Raw genomic sequence first — 25,421 nt, 5'->3', positions numbered from 1 at the left:
CCTACCTGTTGTGAGGCGGAAACAGCCTCGTCTTCAATCATAATAGTGCAGTCTCCAAACTCTGTATTCCCCTCACCACTGAAACACAATATGCCAACGTTTTTCGTTAATTGTAAAAAAACTGAAATATCAAATTACTTATCTTCTACCAGGTGCTCAGATCATTGGAAGCAACAAATCGGGGTTCAGTGTTACGGTTGAGGTTGCTGATTTCGTAGATGGCCACTGGTTTACGTGTATCCGCGAAAGCCGTATTTTACATGCACTTTTAAATAGTTTATCTTTATTAAAGTCATTTGCAAGTACCAGTACTATTATTACAATAACTGCAGTTGTCATGCTCTGTGGCTTGAATAAGAAGATCAACCTCTGTATCTACAAAAGGATGGTGGTGCTAAATTAAAATCAATATTAAACTTTAATTAAAATATTAACTACCCGTTCCTTCTCAAACTCATTAATAATTCATCAAGTGATAAGCCAATTGCGTATCCGCATTCAGGTCAGATGGATGTACCCTGATACCGCGGTAAAAAACAGCGTGTTTGGATATCCAAAGTGTTTGGAAATCAATTAGAAAAAGCAATACACAATTTCAACAAAACCTTATTACTTCTATTGTTTGCTCCCTTTTAGGCTTGGACTGTACAAGCAAAAAATCTTCTTCTTGCACACTTTTGGGCGGTCGAAACCGGCAAAATTCATCCTCAGCTAACCCGTCCATGTTTCGGAACTAGATGGACGCCACTGAATGCAAATTGTGGCTACTTGAAATAAACAAGCTTCAGTTGTGAAAAACACGGACATTATCATCACAAACTGTGCGCTGATTAAACAAAAGAAAGAAAAAATCACATGCTTATGTGATTTTTGCTTTCCTTTGTTCTTTTGCTTGCAATTAGGCGCCGATTGAGAAGCCATTTCAAAAACTCGTGCTTCGTGTTTTACCGGGGTTTCAAAACACTCGAAAACAATAAAAGCCCTCGGCCTACGGCCTCGGGCTTTCATCACGTTTTCCAGTGTTTTGAAACCCCGGTAAAACACTCGCCCTCCTTTTTGAAATATTACTTCAAACTCTGACCTATCATCACTGCTAGCTGTTCCACTGCCTTCAAGTTCCTCACCATCATGGGAACCCACATTCGTGGATGTCAGGGAATCAGGAGGATGTGACACTGGTTCATTTTTACTTTCCTGATAAGGTGGAATCACTGTTAAAGAAATCAGATGAAAGGAAGCTAAATGCAACATATTTTTGTCATCGGAAGCGCCATTCCTTTGAGAAATGCGCTCAGCACAGAAATGGAAGTTCATAAACTTTTTTTAGTGCAGTCTATTTTTTCTTTCTCAAACAATACATGTACATACACCAGTGAGAGCAAAATTTAATATGTTAAAAAAATAAATTATACAAATCCAAAGAAAAGACTTAATTTAATCCTTTGCCTTCTAAGATGGTCATTTACAGATTTTACTCAGTTTAATACCAGATAATTTTTACAGTACTCGTCAATGGAGAACCCCTTAGGAATGAGAGGTTTAATATGCAGATTTACGGGAAGAAAATGTCAGCTAAGGTCAGTAATTGATAACAATTTACTGTACCTTGATGAGTATAATCATAAATTTCCTTCAGCTTTAAAATCATCTTTTTCTTCGGAAGAGGACGTACACCAAAGTTGTGCAGCTCATTCTGTACACAAAAAGACCAACAACAGATGACAGCGTTAATTTAAGTCGTGTTAATTTGTGTTAACGTTAATTTTAGCGCTGTTAATTCAGTAGTACTTCAATTTCCGCGATCTTATTTACCATTATTTTCTCCCCAAATCTGAGGCACACTCCAGACATTCTTGATACCAAACCAAACAAAAGATTTTATTCGCGCACTTTATTTCACACCAATCTTTCACATAAGTGAATCGTTTACTGTACTTGAAACGCATTTTTTTCTGTTTGCTTCGCATTTCGGTATCATGGACACTGAAGAACGCTCGAAGTGGCCAGATTCCTCCACTTAGCCGATACGTTTAGGGACAATTGCACGATCATTGTTTGCATTTTGCAGTTTTACAGTCAATTAATGTTAAAATAACAGCAATAAGCAAATTTCCGTTCATATTAAACAAATCGTGCTTATTGACACAAGCGTTAATTTCCTATAACTCTCCACTGGATTTCAATGATTTCTAAGAACTAGAAAATATATTAATCATTCACTTTCTATAATGCTATGCTGTATGCAGTTAACCTACCATTTTCCAGCATGGTCTAGACGGGTATTTGACACAACAGTGACCACAGTGAAGACCAAAAATGATATTTTTCTTTGGTTATTTCAATAATAAAGCAAAATTGAAGAAGTGCCCAGTATACTAGGCACTAATTACATGTAAATGGCTTGAGATTATATGAGCAGACCACTCTCAAGTTGTCTTTCTTTGCAGTTTGATTGCAGTATGATTTACTAATATCAGCCTTCAAACCCAAAATTCCTGTGAAATCCGTTTTCCCTCATTTCACTTTTAAAACTTTTCTGGTTGAGAAAGCCTTCAAACCCAAAATTCCTGTGAAATCCGTTTTCCCTCATTTCACTTTTAAAACTTTTCTGGTTGAGAAAGCCCCGCACCACTCTAAATTTGCACCCACTACTGTCTACTGTACAGAAACCTCAATGTACTTAAACATTTTAACACACCCCTGTTTATTAATACCATCAAGCTCTTTTTAAAAGCAAAAACTAAACGTGTGGAGCCTTGTTTTGTTGAGATGGTAAGCAAAACTCTTGAATGCCAATTTTTGAGAGACATTCTGGAAAATAAGTAAAATAATTGGAAAATCGGAAGGAACAAGTATTTTGGTAGAAAATTTGAACTAGCTTTTTAACCCAATCACACTTGAAGTGCCCCTACTCAGAGAGAAATGTTGTCTGGCGTTTGCCAGAGTAAAATCTATACATCTCACTCTCAGGATCTGGAGTGAATGGGTTGAAAGGGGACATTTTTCAGTGGGCTTAGCTTTTTACCCTTTCAACTTAGCACAACAAAGTTTAAAACCTTTTTTTAAAAATCGAATTTTCTTTTAAATTTGTAATCACCCTTAAAATTTATACGGTGCTCTGTACCTTTAATGTGGGCGTGTCCATTTCATGGTACATAGGCATGGGTGTCAATGGTTGACTGACTTTTGGCCCTGGTGGCTTTTGTAAGTGACTTTCAATCTCTTGTCCCTGTTTCTTTGGGATGCTCACTTTTTTGTCACCCTTGCTGAACGTCTCCTTTCTCTGATGATTTGGAATCATCTTTCTAACACCATTGTTTGTACCTTTATTATCATGTGAAAGTTTAGTCACTTTTAAATCAGATATTTCTTCCTTCTCCAAGTTTCTTTCCAGGTTCAAATCCTCCACACAATTTTCAAGGTTCTTCAATTCCATTATGTCAACATTGTAGCCACCATCATCATAACATTCAAACTCTTCAACAATTGAATCAATGCTATTGTCACTGCTGTCTTCACCATTTGTAAGAAGACAAATGTTTTGGTCACCTTTACGAGCTGCCCTAATTCTCTCCATTAAAGGTATGTCTGGATCAAACGCTGCCAATTTAACACTTTCTTTGTTATTTACATTCTGTTTTAACTCCAGCTTCTTCACGCACTCTCCCTTGGTAATTTTCAGACTAGTATCAGCATGATGTGAGCTAAATGAACAAACTGAGGGGGACATAGGCGAATTTGCCTGTGGATAGTCACCCGACATGCTCTCTGACACTGGGGACTTACAATAAGCAACAACGGGATCCAATGATGTTTGAGGAGAAGTGGCCAGGGAAGGAGAAGCAGGGTGCAAAAGGGGTTCTACAAATATGAAGTCTGGGGAAGGGACTGGGGGAGATATGACATCCTGAAAAGACATGGCCAATGATCTATCAAAATCTCCTTCAGTTTCGTCAGCACAGTTATCCACCACTTCAACATCAACAGAATCTTGACAATCCACACTTTTTGCATAGTCAATGTTAGAATTTCTGCAAATATCTCCAGCAAAGTCAGCCATGTGTTGACTTACACAGTCACCTTTTTCTTTCCTTTGAATTCCAGATGAATGGATGACCGAGTCCAGTTGAACAAAAACAGGTGATTGAGGAGAAGACTGCTTAGCTGTAAAGTAGTCAGGTACAGAGCCCTCCTGTTCCTGTTCCTGTTCCCATATAGGAGAAATACACTTTCCAAAATCAATTGGAGATTCTAACATTGGTGAGTTACCACCCAAGTGAGGGGAGTGGCCCACTGGCGAAGAACCCTGTGGAGTAAATACCCTTAGGGAAGTCGTAATATCACTTAATGACTGAGACGTTGCACCCTCGTTTTCCTGTCTGCAACGAGGCGACTGCTTTTTTGATGGCGATGTATGTTTTACAGAATATACTGTCACAGATTTTTTGCTCCCATTTTTCTTGATCTTTGCTTTTCCTTGTTTTTTGCCCTTGCCATGCATAACTCGTTCTTTTAACTCAAACAAATATTTAGTGGCTTCCTCCTCCAATTTTTTGCGTGTCTTGGAAGGAGAGGAACCAATAAAACTAACATCACCATCCTCATCATTCTCTTCACTAAAAGTGTTCGTTGATGAAGACTTCCTTTGATGTAAGCTTCTTGAAATCCGAGGTGTTTCCAGCACAATGGCAAGGTTTGTTTTTGGAGAAGAGACATCACTTGCCTAAAAACAAAAAGAAAAATAGCCAATTAATTAGTTTACATTATAAATGAATATCTTCCTGCACTTCATAAGGGGAAGAAATTCTGTCCTTTGGAAGCACTGCTCGTATACAATAGAGGAAAAACAAAATTTGCAGTCAGTGGGTTTTAGGGCTTACGACCGGGAATGTGTTTCTCACCTCCTTTTGTCTCTTGGAAACAAACTTAATGATCAGCTTTTAAGAATAAGGAGACTGCAATGTGCAAACAGGATTCCTTTTTGTTAGACCACAACAAGCTGGAATACTCACTTACATTGTAAGAACATACAAGTACAATATGTGCACGCCTAAAGCTTAGTGTCAACACCATTAATTTAAGTACATTTTGGGGTATACCTTGAAATAGGTGGGCTCTTTCGGGTGAGTAATTCCAACGACATGGAAACTTCTTTTTTCTGGGATTTTTAAATAACACTTGGCTGCTATTAATAATCAGTTCAACACCAAAGGAAATGAAAATGGTAAGCAAGCTAACAAAAAAGTCCATGGATTTATCACAGAACCCAGGAGAGTTAATCACATAAGAGAGGTATTCTGTGAAGGCAAGTTACAAAAAGCAAACAACGCTCCCTACAAATGCAGAAGAAAAGCTTGGCTGAAAACATTGCTTTGCAGACTACAAACAATTAAGCAGAAAATGCGAAAAACAAACCTCATCATCATCATCCTTATCACTGATAAGTGTTATTGAAACATCCACAGCTGGTTCTTCCACTTCATCATCTTCAAGTGTATTTACTTCCCGAGGGGACCTATGCATTTCATCCAACCTCTCCTCCCCTACCAGAAGAGTTAAGTCGGGGCTTGGACTATGCCCCTCATTTGCAAGAGATGGACAGTCAGACAAAGCTTTTGGCATTTCATACACTTCGACAAGTCTATTTTTATCACCATCCGTCCCTTCGAGATCTTCAATTGACAAATTTATTGACTCATTGATCAAATTAGAGTTGCCTTCCCACTCGCTATCAATACAAGTTAGATCCTCTCTCTGGGACAGTCCCTCACTTATAGGAAAGCACTCTTCTTTATGAGTTGTTTCCACTTCCCTTTGTGCTCCTTTGCTATGAGAAGAAACATGACCATCACCATATATGAACATAAGATGCTTTTCATTAAATGCAGATGTTACAGTTTCAGATTCTGGTAATGCTTTTAGGTCCTCATCACCACACACTTGCTTCTCAATTTTCCTTTGTTCCTCATTTCTAATTCCTGTTCCATGTAATTTACTTAAAATACCTATTTCCTTGAATTTAACATGGCCACAAATGCCATGCGAATCTTCACCTGGGTTATGTTTCACAGTCTCTGTTGCAATGTTATGGTGTGATAAGTTGGCAGAAGCATAGGGCTTTTGAGATGTCTTTCCTTTCTCAGATAGAATTTGTGATGATTCAACTGTTCCAATTGGGACGAGCGAAAGATGGCCATTGTCAGCAGGATGATTAACAAGGGCGTCTTTCTTGTAAGAATTGTGTGACTGGTTCCCATTTTCACTCTTCCGGTGTGACATGTTGCCCTCCTCGGTTGAATTGTGTAACAGTCCATCTTCTCCAATAGAAATTTCGTTCCCTTTTAAGCGGCATGAAAGTTCACCTGAATTTCCTGCCTCTTCTTCTCCACAATTATTACTGGTTACACTTGTTTGTGATAACCCTTCATTATGAGTGAGCCTTTCATGCCCCTTCTTAAAATTTCCACTCTCTAAACTTTGTTTTCTTCGTAGCATCTGAGTCTGAAAAATCATTATCTCCTCAATATCATCATCATTTAAAATATCATCTTCAAAATCTTGATTTTCACTGGTTTGAAAATTGTCATCTAGCTCATCTTCATTATCTTTGTGCCAAAGATTTTCTTCAAGTTTGCCCAAATTTGTGGCTGCAAAGTCAGCCATCCCATCATCGTCTTCAACCTCATAGAGGACAGTGGACTTTTCCCGAGTTGCTTTGCATGCTTTCAGGAGACAGGGCAGTCTAAATCTGGAATTGAAAGAAATGGAACAGATAACAGAATGAATATCTTCCACAGAAGAAATATTACTGCTTTGTTTAAATGCAATACTTTCACCTTTCAGCTAACTTCATAATGCCATCCAATTCATTCTCATTAGGGATGCTGACATCACCAGTGTACATGTGCCTTAACACAGGTTCAAATACAGATTGCCGCACATCATCAAACTGCAAACAAACGTGACCTGACAATGGTTTTCTGTATGCTGTCTCCTCACAAAGAGCTTTCTGCTCTGTCAACAGCTGTAAGCAACCAACACACAAAATATTACTGGTACATAAATAACATTAGTACCAGTATATACTAAAAGTGCTCAAACTCCGGATATCCTTTGCTATTCACCTCTGAGCAATTCATGTGGAATTTGGGCCCGAACATGTTGTAATCTTCGCAGGAATAAATGAGTTAAAATCATCTTTTTGTGCTACATTATCTCACTGTTTTAGTATATACTAAAATAACTATTCACCTCAGTGTCGGTTGCTAGTGGTGGATATTTACCTTGCCACTTCGCGGCTCAGTAAATATCCACCACTAGCCACCTCCACTTTGGTGAATAGTTGCTAATTATTCCAATGATTCTCTGTATTCTAGCTAATGCAAAATGAGGCCATTAACGATGCACTAAGAGAACAGAAGTTCAAATACATAACCATCATTGTTCAACAGGCCTATAAAAGAATACGGCCGTGTCGCACTGGAGGACAAAATTGACTTTGTTGAGATAACATTTCACTCGAATTTCATTTTCCCGCAAAACACTATTTTGGACATTTGGGGTCACAGTAGACTTGGTCATGTCAAACAACGTGTCACCACTTTTTACCTTCGAATGCAATCGGGCAATGATGTTTCACGGAAAATCCTTGGGCAAGGGTTGTTTGTTTGTTTGTTATTTATTAATCTTGTTTGAGCAGGTTGAAGTTTTGGCAGCTTTTGAGCTGATGCAGACCTGCTACACCCACCCACCCATAAACCCACAGAGGACAGCCACAACACTGGGAACTTCTATCCCCTACTCTTCTCGTGGGTTCTTTAACGTCCCACAGGGAACTAATGAACATGGAAGTTACCGTAAACACCGGCGTATCAGCCACACTCGCAGATAAGCCACACCCTGAGCTTAGCAACTTACATTTTGGAAAAAAAAGTTTGAAAGAAATTAAAATAAATCAAAAGTGGAGTCTTGACAAAGATGTCTTACATGTAAATGCACTGTTTCTTCAAGTTTCTTGCACGTGTCAACCCGCATATTAACTCTCTAACAGTTAAAACAGAGAATACTAAAACTCTTACCTATAATTTTTGACTTTTTAATAGTATGAAAATCCGACTAGGACATAAATTTGATCTTTCGCTGGCATTTTTAATCCAGTATTTTTCATTCCTGTCCATTTCTCATTAGAATTTACATGCAACAACACCTGATGAACGTTTCGGTTCGTTTTAGCTTAGTAACTAGGCATTCTCGCTCGTGGTGGATCGATTTCTGTCGATGTGTCAACATTGTAAACAACTTTGTGGTGGAATGGAGATTCCCTGCCGAGTAAAGTTCACCTGCTCAAGAAAGGCAATGTTATTTAAACCGGTTAAAAGTTCTTTTAACGAAGAAGGCTTAATCATTGTGTAAGCTCAAACAAAAACGGCTCTTTTAGGAGCCACCAAACTCGCAAAAGCAATGATCAATGCGTCAATGTGGTATTGTTTTATGAAGTTCTTATTCATTTGCTGCACAGGTCTATACAGACTTAAGAATTTTCGCTAAACGTGTTAATTTATGCAAATTTACGGCATGTGTCTAGATGTTCTCGCAGATAAGCCGCATCCTCGATTTGATCCGAGAATTTTGAGCAAAAAGGTGCGGCTTATACACCGGTGTTTACGGTACTTGTGAGATGGGACCTCTGGCTTATAATCCTTATCCAAGAACAGGCCTGTACGAGTGGACTGTACAGGCCTGTACAGTGGCTGTACGAGTATGGTGAGCTGAAGGTCTAGATTTGGCTGTTAACGCCCACGTCGCCAGTGGAGGGTAGGTGCCCAAGAAGCCTGGGGGCTGCAACCGCAGTCACATCCCCAAGGCGCTAGAACACCCGACTGGCCTGCCCAACCCGCAACCAAGCCACGAGCCCCCCGCGCCAGGCCCCCCTAAGGCACCCGTCACACTTGAGCCAGATAGCTCAGTGGAATAATAATAATAATAATAACACACACAAAAAAAAAAAGAGCACAAAAAAAAAAGAAAGAAAGGGGGGGAGAGGGAGGGAACGCCGAGAACCACTAAACTCCTAAACCGACTCACAACGCCACGCCAACAAACACGCTGCAAGCACATTGGACAACGCATGCACTACGCAGGAATACCGCTGAACCATGTCAGCCCCAGGGCCCCCCCAACCTAAAGAGTGCTGCAAACGCTACAAAAACGCATAACAACGCTGACAAACGCCTGCAAAACGCTACTGACCGGACTAGCTCCCGGTCGTGAACCATGTAACTATAACAAACGCTACAGAACGCGCCAAAACGCTGAACAACGCTACCAGACGGCCAAGACACTAACAACCGCCTGCAAAACACTACTGACCAGACTAGCTCCTAGTCGTTAACTATGTTAAATTTTATTTAACTATATTTAACGCCCACGTCGCCAGTGGAGAGTAGGTGCCCAGGAAGCCTGGGGGCTGCAACCGCAGTCACATCCCCAAGGCGCTAGAACACCCGACTGGCCTGCCCAACCCGCAACCAAGCCACGAGCCCCCCGCGCCATGCCGAAGGGATCTCCGGGTAAGAAGAACCCGGAGCAAGGGGACTCGGGGCAACTAGGCCTAAGCCCCCGATAGCCCAAACCTGAGGCACCCACCCCCGCTGGTAACCAGAGAAATCCACTACCTGTTACGCCACCAACTGGGAGGAAACACGGACAATGGAACTAACTGGAGTTCTGATATAGATCTGGTATGCCTCGCTCGACCAACGCCCCAAGGTTTTGATCAGGTGATCCGGAACACCACGTGCCGCTGCAGTGGTCGCTGCCCCAATCCGGAAACTATGGCCAGAGTAGGCGCCGGAGTACCCAGCCCCATGTAGGGTAGACTGCAAAAAGGATGATAGCTGCTGCCGGGTAAGAGGACGACCATCACTAAACAAGAACAGGGGCCCTGGAGCAGACCCACGCAGAGACAAGTACGTGCCCAACGCTGTTATGGGGCACACAGAGCCCGAGCCACGCCCCAAGTAGATATCACAACCCACACGGAAGGGGTCTGTCTTGGAACACTTGATACGGACTTTGAAACAAGAGGGATTCACCAAGGAGTCCGCTTGCAGGTCGCTAACAGTCATATGGGTGTGAGGATCAAAGGCCGAGTTGACCGTGAATTCGCCCGCACGCAAAAACCCAAAAAATGCCAAGCAGCACGCAGCCCACAACATCACATGGTCTCTAGTAGACAGGTCCAAAGAGCACTGAATGACCTTCAGATGATCAACGGTGATAGGTAGGCGCCTGGGTGACACTGGACCTTGAACTCGCTTAATACCCCTTAGCAGACGCTGCAAACGAAGACAGTTGACTAGCGGGTCGGGAAGGCCATGGTCAATGTGAAGGGAGCGCACTGCTGATAGATAGACCTTGATGGAGGAATGGTTCAGGTTGTCGGCCAGGAAGGAAGCAAAGCGCATGAGAGTCTCCTCAGTGGCTGGGGGGATGGAGCCATCCTGGTTTGCACGACCATCCTGGCGGCAAAAGTCTGTAAATCGACGTTGGGCGGATCGGTACACTCGTCGGGTGGAAGGTGCAAGACCTTGGGTAAGTAAGAACCGACACTTCTGAGTCAAGGCATCTGAAGCGCTGCCAGAAGGGAAGCAGGAATAGGAGACGGGGTTGGGTCGGCCTGTGGCTCCAGGCGTCTGAACCGCTGAAATTGGAATCGAGAGAGTGCATCAGCAACTGGATTAGCTTTGCCTCGAACAGATGAAGCTGTAAATGAGAAGGAATGATGGATGGCCAGCATAGTCAAATAACGCAGCAACACCATTAGGTTTTTGTCCCGCGAGGTGCCAGACTTAAGTACAGCCACCACAGACTCGTTGTCACAAAAGAACTCGACCCGCCGAGATACCCACTGACAGCCCCACAGATAGGCTGCCACTACAATTGGGAAGAGCTCCTTGTACGCTATGGATGAGGAACTTTGTGCAGCTGACCAGGCACCAGCAAACCAGTGGGATTTAAAAATAGCTCCATAGCCCAAAGAGCCCGCTGCATCCGATGAGACCTGGAAGTCTGGGAGAGGTGCCCATGTGGGCATGCAGAAAAAACTGAGGCCATCCCAAGTTTGGAACAGTTCCCGCCACCAGGTTAAATCCCGCCGAAATTCCTGGTTAAGCCTAATGGGGTGATCATCACGGCGAAAGGCACAAAGCAAGTCGATCATCCGGCGAAGGAATGTCCTACCCTGTGGGGCGACCTTGCAGGCGTGATGGAGATGGCCAATCAGGGATTCCAGCTCGCGACGTTTACAAAAACGTTTTGCCGACCACTCATCTAACAGTGAAACAATCCTATCTCTCTTGTCAGTCGGAAGGCGAGCCTGAAGGTTCTCGGAGTCAAGTTCAATCCCAAGGATTGTAAGACGAGTCGCGGGTCCCTCCAACTTATCTGGATTAAGGGGAAAGCCAAGTTTTGTACACAGACGAACGCAGGTTTGAAGGTTGTTGTGGCACACAGGGGACGCCGGTGGGCCCAAAGTGAGGAAATCGTCCAAGTAATGACGGAGAAATGTAACCTCATAATTGTGAACCAGGATCCACTCAACCAGGTCTGCAATGGCGGTGAAAATAAATGGTGCTGAACGCAGCCCAAAAGGGAGCACCAAATCCACAAAATATTGCCCACGCCACTTCATGCCAAGAAGGGGGCGATCGTCTGGGTGGATAGCCACATTCCGATATGCACTGGCCACGTCGAACTTGGCCATTAACGTTCCTCGACCCAGAGACATTATGCCATCAATGAAAGCATCCACTGAAACATACTGAACTGTAAACGGGGGCTTAGGGATGCCGTCATTGACGCTTTGCCCCTCTGGGGATGATAGGTCTAAAATGAGACGCCACTTCCCAGGCTGATTAGTTTTGGGGATCACCCCGAAACGACTTATTTGCAATGACGGAAGCGGGGGCACTGGAAAAGGACCTGCCACCCTGCCAGAAGAGACTTCAGCTTGCAAGTAGGAGTCAATCACTGATGGGTGCTCAGCAGAGCTACGCATGTTTGAAGATGCAGATTTGAGGGACACCAAGGATGGGTCAAAGCCTATCCGAAATCCATCCCGTATGCCAGAAGTCACAAATGCCACAGCTGACTTGTTGGGATGGTGGCATAATTCGGCTTGAAATTGATCCAACTGTAATGGTGTGACCTGAGACACCGGAGATAACGGGGCAAAAGAGACAACTGGAACGCTGGGCTTAACTGGAACAGAAACGGGAACTGAGACTGGAACTGAAACTGGAACAGGACAAAACAACTTTGCCAACTGAGGCAATCCATTCGGCTGGCGAGGCAACGCAATCACATCATTCAAACTATGTACAAACACAACACTGGGCGAACCTCGCCCCTCAGTACTGTCCCCTGCTCCCTCCAGGGGAGGGGGAGCGGGAACGGGAACGAAATCCAGCTGAGCGGGGAAAGGGGCAGTTAGCCTTGGTATGCTCTCCCTCGCAATTGCTGCAGTTGTGGCGGAACTTGCACTTCCCAAATAGCCACCGGCATTTCCCTTCATTCCAGGAATGGCAGAATGGTGTGTGTCGGTGGGAGTCTGGGCTGTCTGAGGAAGACTGAGGAAACCCGGAAAGGGAAGACGGCCTTGGTTGCAGTGAGGACGATGCTGGCAAACGCAAATGAAAACTATACAGATCCAAATTCATTTTGGACCAATCCGTAAGGCCCGAGGCAGCGGCATCCCTTCTGAAGGCCAGATCGTATTCAAGCCAAGCCAGACCTGGATATTGGCGGGCTGTTTGAATAATGAGCAGCTTATATCTGGTCAAGTCTAACCAACGCAGGGGGTGAGAGGCACACAGGACCAGCTGGAAAATCGTGAAGGCCTCAGTCCAAGTAAGAATATCCTTGATTTCAACCTGCCTGCGTTTTGCGTTGGACACCAGGAGTTTACCCTCCAGGAAGGTCTGTGGTTCCTGATCCCCAGCTCGGAGATTGACTGTAAGTAGATCCGCCAACTCCACGAACTGGCCCTCGATGATCTTCTTGGCCAATTTTGCCGGGACTGGTGCATGACCAGGACCAACAATGAAAGCCTTCTCAGACGTAGGCACTGATCCAGAGTTACCAAAACTTGGCAGGCTGCCGGATACACTGGGACTCGCGAATGGAGAGGTAATGGGGGCCATGAAGCGGGCCGAGCTTGAGTCAGTGATGGCTGACACAGGAGAAAAGGTAGGAATGAAGGCCGGCAAAGTAAACGTACCTGATGACGCCCCAAAAGCCATAGACGAGACATTGACATCACAAGAAACAGCAGTCGATCCAGAGGAGCTAGATGGAGTGACGCCAACAGAAGTGCCAAGGACGGAAGGGGGTAATGGCGAGGGGGCGCTCCCTTGAATTGAAGAGATGATAGTCGGAAGGGTGCTTCCAAGCGCGCGAACAACAGCCTCGGCGATCGAATCGACGGCCAAAGGCGCCACGGGGCCAGAGGGAGCCGTAGAAACCACCATCGGCGCGGGGGACAAGAGAGGTATGTCCTCCGAACGAAGTCCAGCGGACAAGCTATTGTTGGTTGAACGAGGTGGGTTCGGCATGATGTATGATCGAACACCAACCAGCGACGAGCGAGTTAGAGGCGACCACGAAAAAGAAGTGAAAAACGAACCAACAAACACGACAGAGAGCGAGAAAAAACCGCGGGCGATGAAGGACGAAATCCTTTGGCCACGCTAACGGATCGGCGAGCACACTACGGTCCAGGGACGAAAGAGCGACGAGTGAAAGACAAACCAATAAACACGACAGCCGCCGAAGAAAAAACCCTGGTCGATGACTGACGAAATCCTTAGAATTTATTCCTTTGTTGACCACAACTGGGAACCGCTACACTAAGCCCGCCAAAATAAACGTATCGGAGCACACGATGGTCCGAAGCACGAAAGAGCGATGAGCGAGTACAGACAAACCAACAGACACGACAGAGGGCGAGGAAACCACGGTCGATGACGGAAGAAATCCTTGTGTTTTCTCTATTGTTGTTTTTCTTTTGTTGACCACAACTGGGAACCGCTACACTAAGCCCGCCAAAGAAACGCCACGCTATCTGAGCGACGAGCCGACTATCGGAACTGGTACAAGAGAAGGTAAGACGAACCACAACACGGCGGTGAAGACGAGATGGAGACGGTCGAAGATCGAAGAACTTCTATTTCAACCTGGACAGCGACCGAGATAGCCAACGAAGCGAGAAGAAGAACGCCGAGAACCACTAAACTCCTAAACCGACTCACAACGCCACGCCAACAAACACGCTGCAAGCACATTGGACAACGCATGCACTACGCAGGAATACCGCTGAACCATGTCAGCCCCAGGGCCCCCCCAACCTAAAGAGTGCTGCAAACGCTACAAAAACGCATAACAACGCTGACAAACGCCTGCAAAACGCTACTGACCGGACTAGCTCCCGGTCGTGAACCATGTAACTATAACAAACGCTACAGAACGCGCCAAAACGCTGAACAACGCTACCAGACGGCCAAGACACTAACAACCGCCTGCAAAACACTACTGACCAGACTAGCTCCTAGTCGTTAACTATGTTAAATTTTATTTAACTATATTTAAACTCGTTCACTGATGGCCTGTCTGGTTGTCCGATGTTACTATTTTGCCCAAAGGACAGATAGAAAGGGCTGGATCTTGTATTAGCCAAAAAAGATCCATCTTGTTACACAGAATGGCGCCAATTTACTAGAAAAGACTGTTTTACTGTGCTTTTGGTTGAAATCTTAAAAGCTTTTTTGACATTTTGTGACATTTTGGGGAGGTCTAGAGCTTGCCAATTTTAAGTGGCGGCATCTTTGAACATTTGGTGCATTTTGCTCATTTTTAAAATGTTGGAGAGAAGGGTCGCACTACAGTAGAGCCCAAAATTAATGAACCAAACACTATTATGATGACAGATTTTTTTGTAAATAATAAAAAACTTTTTGCACTAGTGCGACCTGACCCTTTTTACACAGAAATGGGTTTATCAACTGAGCGGGTTGTTGTCCAGCAGACAATAAAATTTTCTTATCATGGATGCCCAGACAAGGTTTTTTTTTTACCCCTTATCAGAGGTTTCATTAGAAGCCGGCAACCAGCGAATTCCGTCGGCTACTCTTTACGTTATCGGCACCTACTTTTGCAGTAAATTACACTGAGATTCACACTGTTTCTGTTCAATCCGTTTCAATTTAAACAACTAGAATATCAAGGAACCTTTTGCTGTACAATGTACTTTTCTGCTCCTTTTTGGACGTTGATATTTTTATGAATTCCTAGTTATTTGCACTCACTTTAGCCACTCGCCAACGAGATTTTTTCCAGTTCGCCAAATTGGATGAATAGAGGAGAAAGACTGGTGCCAAATGTTGCCTCAAACAATGCAACCATAGAGCAGGGCTTCACTCAGTTAATTATTACAATTATTACAATACATGCTACGCTTTATTTGAAAGATTTGTTTTACATTACCTGGGCAAGGGTCTTGGATCTCATTGCTAGAATAAAGCTGTGTGCTACCATCTCAAGTCCACCTTGCAGTTTTATGATGACATCACTAAGAGATGAGTTGTTGATCATTGATGATAGATCCTGCAGCAATTTGGGAACTCCACCCCGTACAGAATCAACTTCCTGTAAACATAAGCAGTCAACTGAAAGGTGACCAAAACACTGTACTGACTATACTCAATTTTGTACTTTCAAAACCATAGCTAAATCACATTGCAGTCAAATGAGGATTCCTCTAAATTCTTAGGAAGAGGGAAAGCATCTGGATAAAAGAGAATCCACAATATGGAAAATTATAAATTCATTCAAAATACATGTACATGTATTTCACCAAATTTGATTGCCACAAACCGCCAACATAATCATTCATTATTTTTTAATTATAGCAGGCCGACAAAAGTTGATGTTCAAAAACATTTTGAATGAATATCGGTAATAAAACAAGTTATTATGATCCTGATCATGTCACTCTCATGGGATGTCCCTTGGGTATCGTTTGTGAAGCCATGTATGATTTTAGCTTTTGGACACCATGTTGGACTGGCTGGTACACACTGCCTCGTTTTCATGTGATAGTGTACAGGTTGCCCAAGGGGAAACACCAATTTCAGTTTGTAAACCAAAGTCAAGCCTGTTGGATGGGTTTTAAATACCTGGATGTGTGACCATCTAGTACTAGATGTACCCTGTGCTGTGTACTATGGGGAATGAAACTGCTGACAGGGTTCGCAAAGATTAGTGGTTGCAAAATTAAAGACTTATTCAATACTTTTTACAAAATGCTAATTTCTTCTTCCAGACCCAAGTTTAGTATGAATTTATAGTTTGTCCCACGATGCACTGTCACATAAAGTAACCATGATGCAGTGCTGGCATAAGAGAGCTCTGAGACTTCTCAGTCTGTGATTGAATGTTTTCACCAAAGACAAAATTTTGAATAAGATTTGACTACCAGAAAAAATTCTTCAGACTTTTTACCATTTTTCCAGACTTTATCTTTATTTTCCAGACTTTTTTTTGGTCTGGAAAACTGGTTTGCAAATTTCCAGACTTTTTCAAGAATTCAAGACTCTGTACGAACCCTGTGCTTACCTATTCAACAAGAAAGTCCACTGATGTCATACAAAGAATGATAATTATTGCATTATAACACATGTATTCCACACTTTTTGTTTAAATCACATTACTAACAAGGTCACCATCAAACAGCCATAGTGTGATACCTTCATTACTGAACAAAATACTAGGAAAAGATGTGAAATAATTCTCCCCAAAATAAAAACACTGCTTTCAAATTCCCCATCAATAACAATACAGGAATCAAACACACCTCCCTAGTCGTTGCTTACTGCTCGTAATAAAATTGTGCCTTTGCATGATCTCTGAGGGACTACCACTGGTCACGCCCTCCTTGGCCAGTACACTAGACCTTATTCATAAAGGGCAGCTACATTCTTTTGTCTTTAAGCTAATCATCCTCACTAGCCTCGTTAGCATGAACAAAATTCAAAGTGAGGCTAGTGAGGATGATTACCATAGAGACAAAAGAATAAATTTTAGCCTCCAATGATGAATACGGTCTATAATAATTATTATTCTTTTGTTTTACACAATACCACATTAGACAATAATAAAAAAGTGCATATTTGCTTCACAAACTGTGCTTAAATATAATTATGTTGTAGTTCAATTTTCCCCTGGTTTAATTTTTTAAACCAGTACGAAATTTTTGAACCAGTTTACATTATTTTTTTTAAACTGGCTTATTTTCTTATTTTCTTTTTTTAGGTTTTTTAGGGGGTCTCAGAAAGAACGACACATTCCTTTTCTCCGCTCTATTTCTCCTACCCCTCCCTGATCTTCCCCAAATCCATACCCCTTACCTTCCAGGTAGCCCTCTTCTTGAATACCCCTTATACCCACCCCCTCCACAACACTCCTCACAGACATTTCTGAGCCGAAACAATTAACAAAATGGGAACATCAGAATAACGATAACTCAAAAGAAAAATAATGGGCTTACAGCAACAGCAAACACTTCACAGGAAACAAGAAAGTAGTTCCAAAACAGGAACTGTTTCAAATCTTGTCCCAAGAACACAGTCAAATTTCTCAGAGGACACAAGTATGAAAAAAGTGGCTTCAAGAAATCATGCAGAAATCAGCCAGCAATCGTTTGAAGGAAAATACCCCGTGGTCCAAGATGGCGCCCAAACTTGAGATCTCATTGCTTAGAAAAGCTGCATGTTTATACTTTATTTTCTTGCAGTTTCCATTGAATGAAAAGCAATCAGAACGAAAGTACATTCTATAGTATAACATTTGATGGCATTCATAAAAAGATATTTATCAAAACATCACTCATTCCTAAAAATTTAATGTGGGCATGCAGTGTCCCTAACCTTACAGGAAAGCTAACCATTAAAAAAAAGTGCTTAAACCAAATCACTAAGCTGAGCATTTGACCCAGCCTAATCAGTAACATTTGTTGGTCTTTGATAGCACCAGAGACAACAATCCACCATAATCTTAAAATGATTTCTCTAGTTTATTTGATACATACTCCATAAAGAGTTTTCTACCCACTGTAACTACAGAAAGATGTCCAGCTACATATACATGTATGTTGAAATGTGTGGTGTTAACCTGGTTTAAAAAAAATAGACTGGGACTGGCAACATGTACGTTGCAGGTCATTTTGTTTCAACCTGGGTCAACTTGTTTCAACCTACATGTACATGTATATCAAGTTGTTTCAACCTAGGTCAATTTGGGGGAAGGTAGAAAACACAGGTCACAGGTCATCGTTTTACCAATGCCGATGGTATCATAAACATTCATTAAAGCTAACCTTAAAACTAAATACATGTAGGCCTATGTCAACAATTATTGTTTCTAAGCTTAATGTTACCATTTGTTTTACGGTAAGGGTTGTTTCTGTATTGGTAAAACAATGGGGAGTTTAAGCAAATCACTATGGCTGGTGCTACTACCGCTGCCATGACTGAAAAGGTCTGGGGAGAGTAAGTCTCAGTGGTCTCCTAAATTTTAAGTTTAGCAAAGAAAAATCCAAAGAAACATGGGCTAAGGAGTATAAAATCTCTTTTATTGAGTTTCTCACAGCCAAATGGCTTCCTCAAAGGATGATTATTTCTGAGCAAAAGCGAATGCCATACATTTTGTACAATAACAACAATTTGATGGATGAAATATATAATTTCAGAGACAAATATCTCAGAGAATATCGAGTGAAGAACACAAATATACCAATACTCAAAGAAGCAAAATAGCATTGTTTAGTATGCAGATATAAAACATCATTCTTCATTATCCTCAAAGCAAACTTAATCGAAGAAAAACAACCTCGTGCTGAACACAAATATTTCACTTGACTCACTTCGCCATTCCAACACCTTTACCAAAACTTATCGTAAATTCATGATACGGATTTACGAGCTTATGAGAGGCAACCTTGACACAATGTTTGACTTAAATTGACTTTAAAGGATATAGTATCCAATTTGGAATTCTTAAAATGCTGAATTGTCCGTTGAAAAGGGCCAGAGAAACGAAATAAACCCAAGGTAGTAGCCACTACAGCAAAACATCCCGACTCACGTATTCAAATTTCACGCTACGGCTGGATGCAACCGATGCACATGCACTGTCTCATTTTGGGGGAAATTTACATTGTACTTCCGGCAGCCATATCAGCGCCAGCCGTAGCGATTTGCTTAAAATCCCTAATGACATGTGACCTGTGTTCTGTACCTGCCCCAAACTGACCAAGGCTGAAACAACTTGATCTAGGTTGAAACAAGTTAACCTAGGGCTGTAGGCTGAAACAAAATGACCTACATGTAGTTTGGGTGCATTTTAACCTATATGGAACAAAAATATAATGACCTGCAACATATACACCCATCTGAATTGTTGACTTAATCACTGCAAAAAAACCAAAGTTACAAAAATACAAGTTCCAATCAATTTACACAGAAATTACATGTAGGACTAGGTTAAGACATTTAGATAACTGGGTTGCAGATGCTCGACTATCAGACTGATTTTATCTTTACCTTCAAGCTGTCATGTTGGTCAATACAAAAACCACTAGCTGCTATGACATGTTGTGAATCAAGAGACACGTTTGATGCACTATCATCATCTTGAACAAGCTCCAAAAGCATTTCCACATCAGCAGCTTGGGATGGCGTCACCTCAGCACACTCCCCTTTAATATCTCTCCTTATCAATTTCTGCATAGTGGATTCCTCCTGCTCTCTAGGTTCTAGATATCTAACCTCCATGGTTTTAATGTTTGAATCAGTCACCTCAGTTGCAGCACGTCCATTTATTACTACTGCGTCAGAACCTGTTGGGTTTTTAGAACGTTTTGCTTCTTTTTGTGGTGACGAAGGTGGAATGAGGCCTGGGACAATGAACTTGATGGAAGGCTGTTCCTTGAGAGCTGCTAATGACCACAGAGGACTGGGGCGGGGAACCTAAAACCACAACAGCATTATGTCAGGTGACAGGGTGGCCTCCAAAGTTCCTTGGGCAGCCTACACTGTATGAGATATGTTGCTCTTTCAAAGTAGGAAAGAGACATGTGACAGCATCCTCTCTTATGTGGGAGGGGAGGGGGTGGGAGGGGAGGGGGAGGTAAGGGGAGGAGGGAGTTTAAAAAAATTAAGACATAATCCTAACAATATTATCAGAGCTCTGCCAAAATGCTGATTGTCCTTCATGTACAGTGTAGATACAGTTCGTGAAAGTAGGAAAGTCAAGAAGCCTCTATTGATTTTGTGAATAACCATGAGATGAGATGTGAGAAAATGCAGATAAAATTTAATTTTCTTCTTGGTTTAAATAATTTTTTTTTCAATCAGTTTGAACCTTTTTCAAATCTACAATGTAATCTTAAAAGTAATAATAACATACTATAAGTGTAAGAGCCTGCTAAAAAATCATCATTGGATACACAATACCTTGGCTGAGACATCTGAATTTTCTTCAGCTTCAGCATTGTACAAGAAATTTAGAAATGATTTCCTAAACTCTGGGTCAACTGTATAGCTGCTCTCCATATCCTCGACAGAGCCACTTCCTGCTTTGTCAATCTCAATGGATTCCACAGGATCATCCCCATCTTCCTTGCTGTCTGATGTATTTGTACTGTCAAAGTTGTTGTCTGTGTCACAAACAGAAAGAATAGGCAAGCAGCTTGCCTTATTCTCTGCAACTCGGCTTGGTGCAAGAGCAGGAGTACAGGAGATTTCATCTTCATCATCTTCATTATCCTTGAACACAAATAACAGTCATTATTAACCCATTGACTCCTAGGAGTGGGACTTAATAGATTGTACAGTACTTTTTCTAACGCCAGACGATTTTACTCATTAATAGGAGTGGTCCAGGGGCCCGTTTCTCGAAAGCCCCGAAACTTAACGGGCTATTTCCGGGTGTCACAATTCCGTTTCTACATGTATCTCAAGAATGGAGAGGTCACCAAATTTCATAGGTCACATACATACATACTTTATTGAACCTCCCCAAAGGGGCTTTTCAGGAACAATAATAATTATGAAATAATAATTAATTTACATAATTATTTTAATTATTTACAAGATTAAAATAACCAATCATAACTATCAATTACATAACTACTTATCACAATATCAATCACTTAATTCATCTTTCCAGAATTAGAATTTGGCAGTTTTACAAATGGCTTTTCGGGCCAAAACGTTTTCAGGACTTTCAAGAAACGGGCCCCAGGGCGGTTCAGGTATCACTGGGTTATCAAGGAGACACACAGTAAAGCAATTGTGTAGTAGATAAAGCCATGTTTAATTAAATACAGAAAAAAATTCCCAACAATTCTTTAAATGATCTCTTTAATTACTCTGGTGTGACCAAGAATACTGAGTTTGGAACACTTCACATACATGTCAGAAAAAAGTGTGTATAATTTTAATTTTCAGGCTGGATAGGTTCCAGTATTTTGGAGGTTCTACTGTATTAATTTTACAACTTTTTGCTGTGGCAGGAATGTTACAAAGCAAAGTAGATCAATAGAACACTAGATATAGCCACCAAGACGTACTTGCATGGAAAGCACTTGTGCTGCTCTCATTGCCACAGCTCTTTGAGCACTCTCATCATCCCTGAGTAACAAAGGAGGTACCTCGTTGTCCCTGTGTAAATAAAACAAGGAGTCAATCAACCAGTATCATCCAATAAAATTTAATGCCTACTTACATTAAACAAATTGAGACTTCAAGACAGATTCCATATATGAAAATGACTGAACTCTTGAAAATGGCACAAGGCAAGGCGGCAATTTACAATGTAGATGATCGTATTGTCAGGCATTGCAGACAAGAGCACATCCCAAAGTATAAGGAAGAGATAAAGGCAAAAATGCTGGGTCCATTGTACTGAATCAGCATTTCGTTCCCAGGGCCTTTCCACTTTCCTTCCCCAGGAGCACCGGAGTGGGAGAGAAGAGACCCTGCGAACAAGCTTGTTTGCACTTATTCATTGGTCATTAACAATTATTATAATTATCATTCAACAATAATAGTGTGAGTGTTACAAAGATGAGTATTGAATTACTCTCAATACTGTAATAAAAATGTCAGGAACAATAATTTATTGTTTGGTTATTAAAGAGTTAATTAATTAATTAATTAATTAACTCTTCTTCACAACCAAACATTAATTTGTCTGTAGTGTAATCTCACTTGTTCTTACCTCGTTACGATACCACTTTGTAATTTTGTGCAAACGTCTTTTCAGTTCTCATGGTGTTTTAAATAAACTTTAACATCAGTTTGTGGACATTGTTGACACAATCATGGGAGGTACCGGTATAGAAGACTAGAGGTGACAGCCAAGACTATAGCTGATTTTACAATTATCTTAAAACGTGGTGAAAATACTGTAGATACAAACAAACTTCTACAACGACAGCACAATTTAAACTCAGCATTAACAGTTCCGAGACAATTTTCTCTTACCCCTTTTTCCTCTTTCCTTTGCCTTTAACAGCCTTCTTAAAGCAAGGATCGGGAGGCTGGGGTGGTGCCATAGAGGCTGATAAAGCCAAGGCAATCTGAGTTTCCTCATCCAGTTCACTGAATAATGAAGATCATGATACACGTGTTACAGATGTTACATTGTTATAGAAAGAATGTTCGTACACTGTATATCAGAAGTTTTGCTACAAGTCATTTCTTTGTAGTTTTCCTGTTGCCTGCTTTGGCTTTTATCATCACCTACATTTAGTTTTCTGTGATTTTCTCTCATAAAGAAAGAAAAATTGTCTAGCTGCTGTAAATAGTGGCTATTGTGGAAGGTCACTCAAGGGAAAAAAACCCAACCCAAAGCATTTACCCAACTTTAAGTACAATGTAACTAAACTTGTTAGATGTCAGTAAGTTTCCCATAATTCTAAAAAATTATTCCAGTAGGAGCAATCAACAGATGCATGTACATGTACTAGGCAACTCATTCTTAACCCAATGACTCCTGGGATTGAAACTTAACAGATTTTACTCTGTCTAACGCCAGACAATTTTGGTTGTCAACTGGGGGCATGCTGGGGCGCCTGACGAGTGAATGGGTTCAAAGTCAGTGGTTTCAATAAGTACCCAAGCTGATGAAAGGCTTTGGCTACTACACTCAGAGAAGTTAGCGACTTTCTTCCCTAAAATGCAGTACTTAAAGGCCGATTCTTACAATAATAATAATAATAATAATAATAATAATAATAATAATAATAATAGTAACAGAACTGCGGGAGGGCGTCCGTCGCGTGTGTTGACCGCTGCTGTGCTACAATGAAGTCATAAAGTGAGACTTGCGATCCCATTACATAGTTGCTTACATAGTTCTAACTGCAAAGAGTGGATTAAACAATATATATATATATATAATATATACATATTAATCGACACCAGTGCATGGGAGGACATCGCCAAACACCGACATACATGTCCGCAAAGTGGCAATGAAGCGGATTCATAGGCGGAAGAGAACACTAGAGTCCAGGATACATGCAAGAGAGCGGCGAGGAAAGAACACAGCCTCTGCACGCGATTCTACAAGGCAAGTCTGCGCCACCTGAAACAGAGACTGCCACTCGCATTGCTTTGTGGGCGTTTGGCAAAGCAAAAAAGCCGATCAAGGAGTAATGTATATAATATCAGCAAAAAGCAACTTGGCAATCTCTCACATCTCATAGACAGCAAGGGAAATTAGCCGCGTTTATTTTGGGCGTTGTGCATATGACGTCAGACCCCAGGCAATCCAGCTAGACCCAACCCTTTTCCTCGCTCACAGTCATTTGCCGTTCAAGTAATGGCGGACAGCGAACAGTGAAAACCGAAAAACTACCTTACAATAATCATACTTTCCATGGGAATTTTGAGATAAAAATTGGCATGATACCTATTAAGTACATTTATTTTCAAAATCTAAAGAAAAAAGGACATGCAAAGTTTTCATCTAATGGCACTTTAACCATTTGCAGATGTAATTACAAAGGCAGCACTTTCTCCTCAGTTATTTTAAGACCTTGAGTGTTGCTCCAGCCAGTGTCGAACTCATGACCTCCCGCAGGGCAGCCCGATGCTCAACCAACTGAGCCACCGGTGCACGGTGTGCCCTAGGACCATGGTTTGGACCCGCTCCTTCAGGAGTATACAGCAGACTGAACAACAATAATAATAATAATAATAATTAGAGTGTTTGGGGTAGAGTATGCATTGCCTCAATACAATTACAGAAATAGAAACAGAATCTATCATCACCTTAGTAAAGTGGTGTAGTGTTTTACAGTAAATGAGGCTCAATATCATTTAGGCAAAGTTAAAGACAAGCCAATGCAGTGGTTTTTCCAGTGACACAGTATCTTGGGGGACTCCAAGGAGGTTTGCAAGGGCATTGCCATGTGCTTTGGCTTGAGTCACCTTGCTGCTTGCTCGCTTGCTTGCTTGCTTTTCCCTCCCCCCCTCCCTCCTTCCTTCCCTCCCTCCCATGTTTAAGGGTAAGTATACATTCCACACACTGGTCTCAGAGATGTGTTGACAGGTGCCGTGGGAGGTCGACTGTGGCTCGGTTGCCATGGTGACCTCCTTGCTGCGGAGGAGAGTGTTCCTCCTCTCTTGCTACCTTTACAGCACCTACCCTCCAGTAAAGTGGTGCAGTGTTTTAATTGAAATATTTGAGAACTTTTTCTAACATTTGCCACATTACAAGCATTCGATTTCCTTACTCTTTCCTTGAAACACCTGTTCTCTTCCTTTTACTCCTGACAGGTTGGATATTTATAGATGATACACTCCTTTGGTCAATTCCAGCAGCAGACAAGGTCTCTTCTTCCTGTTTTTCTCGATGCATAATTTCCAGCAGCTGATTTGTGCTGACATTATATTCTTGAGCACATTTCTTGAGATGCGACTGCCGAGTCTATGAGAACCAAAGGGAACTTGGCATGAATTTTAAACAAGAGATAATTTGGTAGGTAATTTGGGGTTGAGCGTAATACACTTTAGTATGAACTAAAACAGTGGATACCGTTGAACGCACACGCTGATTTGCTAATCAAACTCCGGATATCCTAAGCTTTTCACCTCCCAGCAGCTTGCGCAGAATTTGCGCCTGAAAAGGTTGCAATCTTTGCAGGAATGAATGAGTTAAAATCATCTTTTTGTGCTTTATTATCTCACGGTTTTAGTATATACTAAACCAGCTATTCACTTCAGTATTGGTGGCTAGTGTTGGATAAATTACATCCCTGCGACTAGCCACATCAACTTTGGTGAACAGTTGCTAAA

The 25,421-nt window shown here is 41.8% G+C and overlaps 1 protein-coding gene across 1 annotated transcript in view; it reads right to left on the bottom strand.

The window, feature by feature from the left end:
• The window catches only part of LOC138017059 (structure-specific endonuclease subunit SLX4-like), a 30,387-nt gene that overhangs the window by 3,111 nt on the left and 1,855 nt on the right, over positions 1-25,421 (bottom strand). Inside the window, exons 2-13 of the mRNA XM_068864266.1 lie at positions 24,860-25,053; positions 22,602-22,718; positions 21,686-21,776; positions 20,568-20,879; positions 19,656-20,081; positions 15,541-15,702; positions 6,837-7,024; positions 5,416-6,748; positions 3,125-4,723; positions 1,606-1,693; positions 1,082-1,211; positions 6-78 (exon numbers count right to left, since the gene is read on the bottom strand). Coding sequence (XP_068720367.1) covers positions 6-78; positions 1,082-1,211; positions 1,606-1,693; positions 3,125-4,723; positions 5,416-6,748; positions 6,837-7,024; positions 15,541-15,702; positions 19,656-20,081; positions 20,568-20,879; positions 21,686-21,776; positions 22,602-22,718; positions 24,860-25,053 — 4,713 coding nt within the window. The remainder of the gene's footprint in view (positions 1-5; positions 79-1,081; positions 1,212-1,605; positions 1,694-3,124; positions 4,724-5,415; positions 6,749-6,836; positions 7,025-15,540; positions 15,703-19,655; positions 20,082-20,567; positions 20,880-21,685; positions 21,777-22,601; positions 22,719-24,859; positions 25,054-25,421) is intronic.

The sequence above is a fragment of the Montipora capricornis genome, chromosome 9 (genome assembly GCF_036669925.1).
Source record: "Montipora capricornis isolate CH-2021 chromosome 9, ASM3666992v2, whole genome shotgun sequence".
Lineage (NCBI taxonomy): Eukaryota > Metazoa > Cnidaria > Anthozoa > Scleractinia > Acroporidae > Montipora > Montipora capricornis.
Note: the sequence above shows the minus strand (reverse complement) of the source record. Positions and strands in the feature narration are given on the sequence as shown.